Raw genomic sequence first — 13,193 nt, forward strand, 5'->3', positions numbered from 1 at the left:
TATGTGGCCGTCTACATGCATGAATATCATGTGACATCACATTGGTAAACAAAATTTAATTGTTTAGTGGCTGACGTAGTAAATGTCACATGAACTGTTACATCAACTTGTAAGAGACTTATAGTGAAAGTTATAGTACCTATAAGCTTTAGCAACACTCATTAATATATTCTATTAAGGAAGAGAATCTGAGCAAAAAAGGAAAGCAAGAGCGTCATTTGCTTACCTATCGCAAATCAACTAAAAACGGAAACTCCAGCCAAGAATTCTGCCAATCACCCATCGAGCTTGTGGAGAAATATAACCTTTTTCTTTAAAGGTGATGACTTCCACGCTTATAATAACCATAGTTAATATACATGATGTAACTATGAGATTATGTCTCTCAATTTTCTTGTATAAAATACCCCATCTTGTAGTCTATCAATCATCAAGAAAATATACAATTTATATAAAGATTTTTCTTTCTTTGTTTCCCTTCTTCTTTCTCTATCTCTATTTCTAACATGTTTAATTTGATTATTTAGGGTTGAACCCTAAATAATAGTGTAATTACTCTTCTACTTGCATGGTACATGCATAAAAGGTAGAACATCTAGATAGGCTAAAATTGGTTTCCTTATTATGCGTCTTCATGATTTTTAGCATCTAGGCTTTACCAAAAGGCTAATGGGCTCCTCGAGAGGCTCAGAAATCAAACAACTAAAGTTTCAATTAATGTGGTCACTATATTATCTTACAAAAATAAGCAATGGCTAGAGGATGTCGCCCAAATTTCTTCTAAAAATTGACACTTGTAAAGTTTGAACCAACTTTATTTGATTTGCTATGTAAACAATTGGAGTGGTCATTCTATGGTTAGTAAATGTTAACCCATGTCATCAAACTTGAAAAGCTTTCAAGACAATTCAGAACAATAATGCTATTTAGTAGATTGTAATATGACTCTTATACAACTAAATGATATGATAGTAAAAATCAACCATGTTATGACTGTTAACCCATGTCATCATAGTCGTATAACAATCTACTAAATAGAACATTACTCTTAAAAAAAATATTATAATGTAACATAAGTACTGTAAAAACTGTTTTTGCAATATTAAAATGATTAATGTTAGAAACCATATTTGTATCTTACAATTACACCATAATGCTGATGTGGAAGTCTCAGTCAACCTTTGTGATTTCTAGTATTATTCTATTAAGAATGTTTTGTGTTAGAAGTTGTTTGATAATATATTAATTTGTCTTAAAAACCGAAAAAAAAGAAAGAAAAAAAAAAAAAAAAAAGCATAAAAACATAGGTAATTTGATGAGGTTGAAATCTCAAAGAGCCAAATCATAGGATGATGGTCCCCAATATCACCCAAATCCCAAATAGGGCCAGGCAGAGAAGGTGTTTAATTATATTATATTAAATAAAAAGAAAAAGAAAAGAAAGAATATGGTGGTTGTACTATGATTCTCATCCAAATCATAGTAATGTCTCCCACCACCCCATTTACCAACATATTGTTATGCCAAGAGGCGTGTGCTCGCAATCCCATGCCTAATCACTTGCCGGTTAAAAAGAAGCCATCATTAAATTAATTCCCCCCATAAAAACCACTTTCTTTCCATCCAACCATTAAAATAAATAAATAAATACCCATAACCCCTATTTCTATTTTATAAACATACCTACAAATTCTATACATACCTCTATTTTCATCATCCCTTATATGAGTTTTAAAATTACTATTAAGAACATATTAGGAATTATAATTTTTTTTTTTTTTTTAAAAAAAAAAAGCTTTTTATGCAAAGTATACTAGGGTCAGTTTGTGTTTACGATTTCAAAAAGTGTAATTTGAAAATGTGATTTTTTAAAGCACAGTTAAACGTTTCGTCTTTCAAATTACAGTTTAACATTTAAAACTGTAGTTCGGCTTTTAAAATTGTGCGCTTTTTTTTTTTTTTTTTAAAAAAAATTCTTTATTCTTACATGCTATTTGAAAACGCATAATATTGCAATTTTTTTTAAAATGCAATCTCAAACAATCAATTTTTTGCGATTTGGTTTTTGTTTATGAAATCGCAATGCTAAATACACCATAAAAAAAGTCAAATAAATACTTTTATAGTTTTTTACCAAACAAACAAACCAGCTTTTTGTTTGATACAACCTTTTAAACTTTATAATGTAATATCAAACATACTGTTAAAGTAATAATTAAGTGATTAAATTTACTCATTTTTATCAGCTTAAATTTTTGAGATGAATGGTAGTTTAACATGGTATCAGAATCAAAGGTTATGCGATCAAACTTTGACTCTGTCAAATCACCTCATTTAAATTAAATATTTCACGTGTTGGGCTTAAATTTTTGAGATGAATGTTAGTTTAACACATACTTTGAATTTAAAATAGATCACTATTATCTTAAAGGGGTAACTAATTCAATCAATTAGAGATCACACATCATGCATCATATGTCACTAAATAAAATTCTCACTTTCACCTTAAAAAAAAAAAAAAAAAGTCACTATTAAATTTTAAATACACCATAAAAAAAAAAAAAAAGTGTGAAAGTAAAAATGCACGAGGGGGTGCTCATTGTATAATGTAACCATGATGTGTGTGGTGGCAATGGCATATGAGAAAGAGAAAAAAAGAGAGAGAAAAGGGCGAAAGAAGTGGAAGTGGGGGGGTTGAGTTGTTCGATGGAGAAGGCTTTTTGTGACACGCTCGAGAGAGAGATTGGGGAGGCAGAGGCACGTGTCGTGGTCTGTGAAGGCAGTGAGGGGGGGAAGGGGTGGAGGGCGTGTAATGTCTCAATGCGGTTGGGGTGAGATATCGAGATGAGTTTGCATGATGGTTGATGACCAGAACAAGACCAGACCACGTGTTGCGGTCTTCGTGATTCATCACCCCCCATCACGCCGCTGCTCTGCTCTTCTGCTGCTGCTGCTGCTATTTCAGCTGCTGCTCTTTTGTTTCTTTTGTTTCTTGTTTCCTCTGCATTCTCTTTCTGTACTTTCCTTTACCTTTTTTTTTTTTTTTTTTTTTTTTTTAAGATACTTTCCTTTACCTTTACTTCCTATGTACCCTTTCTTTCACCTTTGAAAATTCAACTCTCATTTTATGGGGTTTATAAATTAAAATAAAAAAATAAAAAGGAAAGAAAAATAAAAATAAAAATCTTCCATGACAACAGGCAACAGTGAGTGAGATTAATTTGTAATTATTAATAAGTTTTTTTTTTTTTTTTTTTTTTTTTTCAAAACAAAACGAGTTGGCGGGTCAGATTTAGATCGACTTACTTGACTCATTAACCCAATAAAGATAAATTCAAACATGGTCCATTTAGTTATTTGGGCCAGACTCTTACACTAAAATAACTTATAAGTAACTCGAATCGACTCGCAAATGACTTGATATTACCTGCTTGATCCGTTTAATAAATGGGTCAACTGATTTGATTCATTTAGATCCAAACATGACATGTTTAACCTGTTTGACCTGATTCAACATGACCCGCTTAGATCCGAACATGACTTGTTTTACTCATTTCAACATTTACTTATTTTATAAAAAATACATATATAATTTTATAAACGAATTAAGCAGGTCTACCCGTTTATGTCAAATCATAATCTTATAATCTCTAATCAAATTTGTAAGTCGTGTAAAAAATTAACCAACTTAATTCTAATACTAATATTTGGCAAAAAAAAAAAAAAAATTGTTTTTCTATCTCTTTCTTTTGTTTTTAAATTGAATCGTAAACCATGCAACTCATATTTTTCAGAATGACTCATATGAGTACGGATATTTTCAGTCAAATCATAGATGGACCTAAGACTATTCGTGTCACTACCTACTATATCGTGTCACAATACTAATTCTAGGGTTGATTTTCAAGAAATCATAGGTTATGTTTGGCAAAAAGCCGAATAGAAAGAGGACCATGACCTAATACACAAATTTTTTTTTTACATTTTTTTTCTCAAAATTAATTTTAACATTTTTACTTTTTATATCAAATCAATTATTTTTTATTTCTATTTAAATAAAAAAATCAGTATAAAATAATTTTTTTTTTCATTTTTTTATATAAAATATTCTTATTTTTTTTCTCAAATCTTAATCAAATCTCTGCAACAATACCAATTTACTTCTTAAGTCCATTCCATTGCCAAACATAGCTTAAATTCCCAAATTTTCTCTGCCTAGATTTCATCCAATTTAACGTTGAAAAATCTTAAAAGCAAAAAACCACTTTTGTCAGAGGTTTTTTTTTTTTTTTTTTATTATTATTATTTTAAGATCTTTTGTCAGAGGTTTAGAATAAGCTAAAATGGGTATTTGAGAAAGTTTTAACAAATATTTTTGGTTTTGGAAAAAAGTAAAAATTGAGAATGATTTTTGTGGGATGTTGAATTTTTTCTATTTTCGGAGAAAATTGGTGTTATAGAGTTTTGAAAATTGTTTTTGGAAAACAAAAAAACAATTGATGTGTGTTTCTAAAAACTTCAAATTAAAAAATTAAAACTTCAAATTAAAAAAAGGCTCTTAGAAGCTTAGAGCTAGTCTTCCCACGGATGGTGGCTACCCGACGATAGCCACCACGGTGGTGACCAGTACTATTGAAAGACTGCAAGACAGTTCTAGCTAGCGTTCACCACCGCAAGGTTGCCGAACAAATCGGTGTTTTTCTGTTAAATTTTCAACTAGAGTTCTGAATCCATGTGTAAACTTTACAACTAATTTTCTTGTTTTTTTGTCCTAAAGAAATAAGAAAGTAAATCTGACACATGAGTTCTTTTGCTTTAGGTTGTCTTCAAATTATTTGGCGTCGAGCCACAATAATTCAAATATTCTGACTTCCTAAAAGCCATGCCCCATGCTGAATGAGATCCTCATCACCCAATCCAAACCCTCTACAAGGGCTTTTCATGGGCATGAGGTACCTTCTCTTCTCTCTTTTCTTTTTCTTTTTCTCTCTTTTTTTTTTTTAAAAAAAAAGCAAATTGGAAAAAGACTTATAAAGAACCAAAATATCAAGAGAAAAACAATGGACAACTCCTTAACAACAAATTCAAAACGAAAATAACAGTGAAAAAAAAAAGGTTTTTGTCCACTTCTTCTACGTCTGTTTTGCTTTAGTAACTGCTTTAGACAGTCCTTTAGACGGACCATTTGTTTGCCCCTTTTTAATTTATCTTCTCAACGACCTTGCATACAATGATGCTTCATTTTATTAGAAATTACACATAGTATCTTATGGAAGCTAAATTAGGCTCTCTCTCTTCTTCTTCATTTTTTATTTTTTTTTTTATTTTTATTTGTTTAGCATTAATGTTGAAGACATAACAAATGATTACTGTTATTACAAAATATACTGGCCTTGGACAAAGAGGATCAACTGTAATTTACATTGGTTTTCGGATATATAATATCGAATTGTGTGTGGATCTCTTAGAGCTTAGGACCTTCCCCCTTTTTTGGTTGGATTAAGATCCCACTCTAATTTGAGTCATTCATTTTAAATAATAAATAGGGTGATGATAACTCTGTCAAATTTTGTGTCAAGTTTATGTAAAAATTATCAACCTTAAATGTTGCGTGTCAGGTTCAAGCTGTCGTGCCAAAGCATACGCATAAGATTATATATGTTAATCCTAATTCGACTCATTGAATTAAACAAATCAAAATTTGCATGTTAAATTTGTATTAAATTTACCGATTGCGTCAAAAATTGTCAATCTCAATCCATTAAACCAGGTAGCGGTTTACTAAATTAATGACAACATGGGAGAGAGAGAGAGAGAGAGAGAGAGAGAGGGGGGGAGAGAATGTTAGAAATATGTTAAAGAAGGTGCATTGAAAACTTGTTGGTACGATTGCAACCTTTGACCTTACCATGCGCCAACTTCTTGTTAGAAAATGAAGTTCAAGTTCTCTTCTTCTTCTTCCGTGTGTGCTTGAAACTCAAACCAACTTTCTATTTTTTCAACCACCATAAACACCACAATCTCCACATCTCTTTCTGAAAAGACCTTTGCCATATCTAAAGCAATTTCAATTCCAGCAATCGTTTCTAGGTTTGAGAAAGATATATATCCTTTTCTCTCCTGCAAGATTTAGCGTACATCTTCTTTGAAAAATACTATATTTTTTTCCCTAGTTTTTATCTTATCATTTCACTTTTCAAAATTATTATTAGATCTGTGAAGTCATATGAGTTTCACAAGTAGAGCGCAAAGATCCAATGATGATTTCCTAACTCTTACCTCGTCTTCTCACTTTACATAATGCTCACAAAAATCCTAAAAATTATTTCATCTTTACATCACATCACAGCATGTTTCCAACCAAAATACAAAAAAAACACCTTTATCGAACGCTACTTATCCATACGTACAAGTGGGTAGATAGCTAGGTATAAGTTGATATTTACAACCTATATATTTATATCCATCTCTCTCCCGCGAGATTTAGGGTCCGTTTTCTTCGTATCCAAAAAAAGTAAAAACATTCAAAACAACTTTACAAGACGCTCACAAATTCAAAAAATTGTTTTATCTTAAGTTTTCAACAAAAATACAAAAAAAAAAAAAAAAAAAAAAAAACACCTTTATCTTTATCGAACACTACTTATTTATACATACAAGTAGATAGCTAGCTAGGAATAAGTTGATATCTACGACCCATATATTTATATATGTTTTTTTCTGGTAAGATTTAGGAGATTTAGGGTCCGTTTTCTTTCTACCCGAAAAAAGTAAAAACATTAACAAACGACTTTTTTAACAAAGACGGGTACAAAACAACTCAACAATCGTGTTATCTTTAGGTGACATCAAAGCACAATAAAACACCTTTATTGAACACTACTTCTCCCTAGGTACAAGTGGATGGCTATGTGTAAGTTGACTCACTCTTTTCAGGTTTTGCTTTTGTTGACCATAGTGTGAAAGTGGGGATACGATGATGTTTCAAAATCATGACAACAATGTTGGCGTAAACCCATTATAAATTGCATGCCACTGATGATGGAGGTTTTGAAGGGTTTTAAATAATGGAAGAGGCTAGGGTCCAAATTGGCTTAACCTAATATGATAGGAGAAGATGTAGCATCACTAGCATGGGGATACTTCCACCTAGGGCTTGTGTATCTTATGAAAATGTGGTGATAAGTTGGTGGGATATTTTTTTTCTGGCCTAAGTTGGTAGGTCTAGATACTACAATAATTTTTTATTTTCATTTATTTATTTTTTTAATAAATTCTTTTTTTTTTTGCTTATTTATATTACAATTTTCTTTCTTAAATAGAGGCTTTGGGTGAACCTATAAGCAATCAAGCATTTTGATTTGAAGGGGAAAGTCAAAATCATAACAACATCCCTATGCTATAAGATTTGTAATCCAATATGTAATGAAATGTATTACCTAATACTATGGTTTTATATCCTAATAAAAGCTACCTAAGCCTAAAAGTCTATAAATTTTTAAGCGTATGCTCTGATACCACACTGTCACGCTCAACAATTTTTAACATCACATGTCTCATTCTTTAACTAAAGTCAAGAACATGATGAAATCATCACACAACTTTAAATTATTCGAAGGAGTTTGAAGAAATAATCCCATGAAATCAAACACCACATTATCCTTCAAACGTCAACTCTAAAATCTTAAGAAAAAGAAAAGGAAAAAAAAAACAAAAAACTCCAAATATAACTAATAAATTAAACAAGTCTAACGGTTAATTAATATGAACTAACTTTGAATGGTCAACTATGGTGTAATCCTCAGCTGAGGGCGGAAATAGAGGCAAAATTCAGCTGTTCTCCGCAAGTATAACAAGGTGGTGTACGTACACAATCCTTGTTGTTGATGATAAGGGTGTACAGGCCATTGCGATTAGTGGTTATTGACTAAAACTGTTAATCGCAACTGCTTAAGGCAATTATTGGATTTTAATAACCGCAACTGCTCTGTTAGGCGGTTATTTTATAACCGCGTGGCGGTTAACAGTTATTCAAACTAATAACGGTGGTTTTATAACTATTTTTTTATATGGGCTTTTTAAAGTGTTTTGGGCATTTTGTGCCTGTTTTTTGGGCTTATTTTAAATAGTTTTGGGTCAAAATATACCTAGAAACAATGAATATGATGAAATCATATCATTAACTCGTATTTAAAACTACACCGTGTCGTTTTAATGTTATATTTTTAATATAAAAAAATATATATATATTTATATTATTATTATATTATATATAAGGGTAAGTGGTTAGCGATTTTTTATAACCAACTACCAAAGCGATTATGCGATTAACTGTTGCAGGGCGATTATAAACGCCCTGTTTGTACACCCCTAGACTTGATGATGGAGAAATTCATAATAAAATAAAATTGAGAGAGAGAAGAAGAGAGAGAGAGAAAATATTTACTTGGTTCGACGTATCACGTTCATAGGTTAAAGTGATATTTTGCTCTTATTCACTTGATAAAGTTTACAATACAAAAATGATAGTCGGAAACTTGGTGATATGATAGTAAAAATCTGTCCGTGAATAAACAATCGGAAAAATTACAAAAATCAAGGGTTAATTTTACAATTGTATGATAATCGTATATTTGTCTACTAAATAGCATTACTATTGAGTGCCAAAAACCTACATCCCTCATCCTACTTTCATCTCACTTGGTTGACGTGATGGTGCCCATCAAACCTTGTTAATGAAAAAAATAAAAAATTCCAAAAATTGATACACATTACTGCATAAATCCAATGAAACGAGACGAAATAGAGGTGCTTTTATCAAATAAAGGTATCCAAAACTCCAAAGTGTGGCCTCTTGGACTGGATCAACATTATTCGAAGCCCAGTGCATTAGAATTAGGCCCAAGTGGATCCGGCCCATTTTCTTTTCGGCCTCGAGCAGCTTGAGACTAAACCTCTCAAAATAGCACTGGCTGCTACGCCACGTCGCCAGCGTCCAAGGGTTTCTCTCCCATTTCGAGCTCACTTTGCTACCACCACCCTTCGCAGAGTCAGAGCTTTCGGGTTTTCCTTTTCCTTGCTTTTTTGGCTTTCAGGCGTCCAAACAGAAGAAAAGCTTTTAATAGACTTGGGTATTTGTGGGATTTTTCTGTAGGTAATTCTGTAAGCTAAGCTCTCACTAGCTACGCCTATCACGGTGGCCATTACAAAGCTCGCCACTTTTGTTTTGAAAAGAAAAGGCGCAGCTGTGTATTGGGTCGTTCTTTACCTCTCTGTTTGGCAAATATTTAACGGGCAAGCGTCATAACGAATACTTGAGTTTTGATAATAATCTAATTGTGTTGGCAGGGGAAGGAAGATTAATTCAGAGATGGCTGCTGGTCTGGCTTCCAAATGGTCTCGCGGTATGTAATTTCTGGGGTTTTCTGCAAGTGCTCTAATGGGTTTTCTTCAAGTGATCCCTGTAGTTAATTTTAATTTTAATTTTTTTATTCATGTCCACTTTGCCTACTTTGCTAAATTTTGCTTGCCCATAACTTGCTCATTGGAAAACCTTTTGATGATTCTGTTTGTTGTAATTCGATACTTCATATCAGTTTTTCTTTTGAGTTGATATGATGCTTGTAATTAAGTAAATGCTCATTCACTAGGTGTTAGCCATTTGGATGGAAAGGAATAATATTCGACATGGTAATAATCCACTTTCAGAAGAGAAGATCATTCAAATAATTACATGGAAGATCAGAACTCGTTTAGCTTCTAATTGTAAATTCCTGAGAAGAGAAAATGTTGAACTGTGAAAAAAATGGGGATTGCCTGTTGGAATCCTTAGATAGGCTGATTGTGGATATTTGCATAGGTGATAAAGGGTTAGATGTTAGTTGTTTGATTGTAAAGCCACTGATTGTGCCTGAGTTACAGGATGGATAGTGTAAACTTTTGTTTGCTATAAAATTTGTTCATTCATAAATAAATAAAAGGTGTTAGCCCCTTTTGTATGTCATACTAGTCCTTAATCCTTAATTTAATTCTTGGGAGTAATAGCTAGTTGTGGTCGGAACTTATGCAAAAGGTGATTTTGGGTGCCAGAGAGTGATTCTAGTTATGGTGTCAAATTGGCACTGTTGCCAAACGTGATTTTCCTCCAATTTATGGTTCAAAAAAATCACTTTTACTCATTTTCAATTTCAGTTGGTAGGCCTCCACTCATAAATCACTTTTTGGATGTCATGTGAAGTTCCCATCAGACTAATTGGGTTGTAATGACATTAGGATTACAGTTTATATGGAGTTTTGTTCATTGGTTTAGTATGATGCTTGTAATTAAGCAGATGTTAATTTAAGGGTGTGAACCAAATTTTTCCTTTTCTCAGTTCTAGTGCTGGATTTGATTTTTGGGAAGAAGTAATTAGAACTAGTTATCGAGGTATTATTCTGTGTGGACTGAAACTTGAGCTGAGTTTATTTTTTATGAGGTTGGGTTGGGTAATGGAATTCTGATTCTTGACATTGTTAAATTGACTCTATCAAGTTGAGTTCTACTTGAGCTTGGTTTGCCTCATTCAAGATCGGTTTGAATGGACGTGGAAAAGCTTAAGTTTATTCTTGGGACTAAAATGACTACTTCTGAACCTAATGGTGCTTAATTGAACTTGCTTCCCTTATTCTACTGAAATTGCTTATTGTAACGAGCTTCAAGCATCCTTGATTACTATCGAAAAAAGAAACCTCATTGACTTCATATAGAGTAGAAATGCCCCTTTGTGAGGACCTTGGTTAAACTTTTCTTGATAACTACATTGTATATTCTTATCTCATTGACTCACTGCTTCTTATTCATTTTGTTGGGGAAAATAAACAAACTGCTAGTTGGCCGTTCATTGTTGGGGGGCCTTGGAAACAACTTGTCTAATTTACTGACCACGTCACATGAGATGGCATGCAACAATTCCTTATCTCAGGTCAGTATTTTTCTGTCCTTACTTTTATTGTTGTTATTTTTGAAGATTGTAACTATCAATTAGTGTCTAGAAATGTAAAGCAATGTTCTCGTGATCTTGCAAAAGTATTGGGCATACAGTAGTGTGGCCCAATCTGAGCCCTACCTGGATGCTCTCTCTCTCTCTCTTATTATCCCTGTTAAGTCTACCATTTATTTCAAGAGAATAAAGGTCGGTTGGGTGACAAATCTTCTTTTCCAAAGAACAATTAGCATCAATGTATCATTTTATTTTATTTATTTATTTCCCTTAAAAAGCTGACAAGAAAGTATCTATTTGGATAATTACATGGCAAACCCTATAGTTTGACCCTGGTCTCAAATTAAAACCCTGAAACTTCATTGCATCAATCACCTTGTAGTGTTAAAATCATTGCAATCTAGACCCTCAAAGAGCCTCTCTCAACTGAAAGGTAAAGGAAGTCTATGTAAGTTCGCATTGAGAATTGTGTGGGTGCTAAAAAGCCTTACACATAAATTTCAAATAAAGAAAACCTACAAAATGACCTCACCATTTATAATTTTTTTTCAATGTCAAAATATCACCTATGATTCAAATGAATGATTTTTAGTAGACTTGCAAAGCATTCAAATTATAACATGAAACTATAAGATGAACATTGAAGCAACTGAATTTGGTAAACTTGTAAAGGTTCTTTTTTATTGGCAATTTATTCACACACCTAGTGGGGCTTGAACCCATGGCCTCACTCTAAGGTATATTATGATTACCCTTCATACATTTTGGTTGATAAAAAAGCCCATGATATACCTTAATATAATATAGAGTAGTCATGGTTTTAGAAATTGAATCATTGATAGAATAAAAAAAGTAGAAGTTCAAGGGGGGGGCATCATAAAAGTTTAAAAAACATATGTTCTTATGTAAAATTAATTATTATGTTAAAAGTGGTGAAATTAATATTAGGAGACATTTTAGTTAATGGTTAAGAGTGTTAGTAAGATGCTTAGCTTAAGTTCAGGTTGTAGCATTTATAAAGTTCTATATTTTTGTGTTAATTTGCGAAGAAACTTGAATATGTATAATTTTAGTATAATGTTATTACCTTACTCAAATCCTTAGGTCGCCTAGTAGTAAAGCCTCTACGGATCCATTTTTTGTTTGAGGTTGGAATAGTGACATATTAAACAATTTTTTAATCATTTAAGCTGATAACAATGATCTGGCAGGTTCAATTTTCATTTCAACTCATCTTTGATCAGTTTGACCTGGCCGTTCAACTGCCCAATTCTTTCTTCTTCTTCTTTTTTTCCCAAGTGGTTAATAGGATCAATGACCATGGTTGAACTGGTCTGAGCGGCTGATCCGGTTTTTAATACAATGGGAGTAGTGCATATTATCTTAACCGAGGGTGATTAGTCCATTTTGCTAAATCAATCTTTTAAGGTCTATTGTTGTCATCTCTTCTGGACATTGACTTAATTTTTTCCTATGCAACTTTACAGCAGCAAAGGACTTTCATTCAGATGAGGACGGTTCTCAAAGTGGTGGACAACTCGGGGGCAAAAAAGGTGATGTGCATACAAGCTTTGAAGGGGAAGAAAGGTGCAAGGTTGGGAGACACAATAGTTGCATCTGTCAAGGAAGCCCATCCAAATGGAAAAGTCAAGAAAGGAAAGGTTGTGTATGGTGTGGTTGTACGTGCAGCCATGCAACGCGGCCGTTGCGATGGCAGTGAGGTCAAGTTTGATGACAATGCTGTGGTACTTGTCGACAAGCAAGGGCAGCCAATTGGGACGAGAGTTTTTGGGCCCGTCCCTCACGAGCTACGGAAGAAAAAGCATGTCAAGATTCTTACTTTGGCGGGGCATATTGCGTAGAGTGTGGGAGTCTTTGGAATCCAGATGCAGGAGTGGTAGCATAGGCATGATTTGGATAAATCTAGCATATGCTTGGTTAGACTTGAATTTTGCCTGAATTTGTCTGCACTGAAAAAAGAAAGAAAAAGAATATTGTTTTATTCCATCAATTTTCAAGCAGTGAGATGATAGCCAAGTGACCTGTAACTTTTAACTAATTGAATGCCTATATTGCTTGTCACTAGTTTAACACTATTCTTGTGTAAGATGTAAAACAAATGACACAGAGTGTGGTTTTCAACTAATTGATTGCCTATATTGGCTTATTGCCTCCATTCGCAGGTCCCCAGCTTTGAGAAATAGTGAGAGTGCA

The 13,193-nt window shown here is 33.0% G+C and overlaps 1 protein-coding gene across 2 annotated transcripts; it reads left to right on the forward strand.

Moving 5' to 3' along the window:
• Positions 1-8,989: 8,989 nt before the first annotated feature.
• Positions 8,990-13,146, forward strand: LOC132172083 (Ribosomal protein L14p/L23e family protein). Of its 2 annotated transcripts, none has more exons than XM_059583521.2 (4): positions 8,990-9,154; positions 9,349-9,404; positions 10,870-10,961; positions 12,467-13,146. In XM_059583521.2, exons 2-4 carry the CDS (start codon positions 9,371-9,373, stop codon positions 12,839-12,841), a joined length of 501 nt encoding a protein of 166 aa, XP_059439504.1. In that variant the 5' UTR covers positions 8,990-9,154; positions 9,349-9,370; the 3' UTR covers positions 12,842-13,146. The 2 variants fall into 2 exon arrangements, with proteins under 2 accessions (XP_059439504.1, XP_059439505.1); XM_059583522.2 differs by having other exon boundaries at positions 8,990-9,150.
• Positions 13,147-13,193: the final 47 nt, after the last annotated feature.

This window comes from Corylus avellana, chromosome 1 (genome assembly GCF_965113065.1).
Source record: "Corylus avellana chromosome 1, dhCorAvel1.hap1.2, whole genome shotgun sequence".
In the NCBI taxonomy this organism is placed as follows: Eukaryota; Viridiplantae; Streptophyta; class Magnoliopsida; order Fagales; family Betulaceae; genus Corylus; species Corylus avellana.

What these genes read in the sequence shown, in the direction of transcription:
- LOC132172083 (XM_059583521.2), top strand. Translation starts at nt 9,371, where the DNA reads ATGGCTGCTGGTCTGGCTTCCAAATGGTCTCGCG. An exon ending in GGCTTCCAAATGGTCTCGCG is followed by an intron (nt 9,405 to 10,869) that starts GTATGTAATTTC and finishes ACAAACTGCTAG; the next exon opens with TTGGCCGTTCATTGTTGGGG. An exon ending in GCAACAATTCCTTATCTCAG is followed by an intron (nt 10,962 to 12,466) that starts GTCAGTATTTTT and finishes GCAACTTTACAG; the next exon opens with CAGCAAAGGACTTTCATTCA.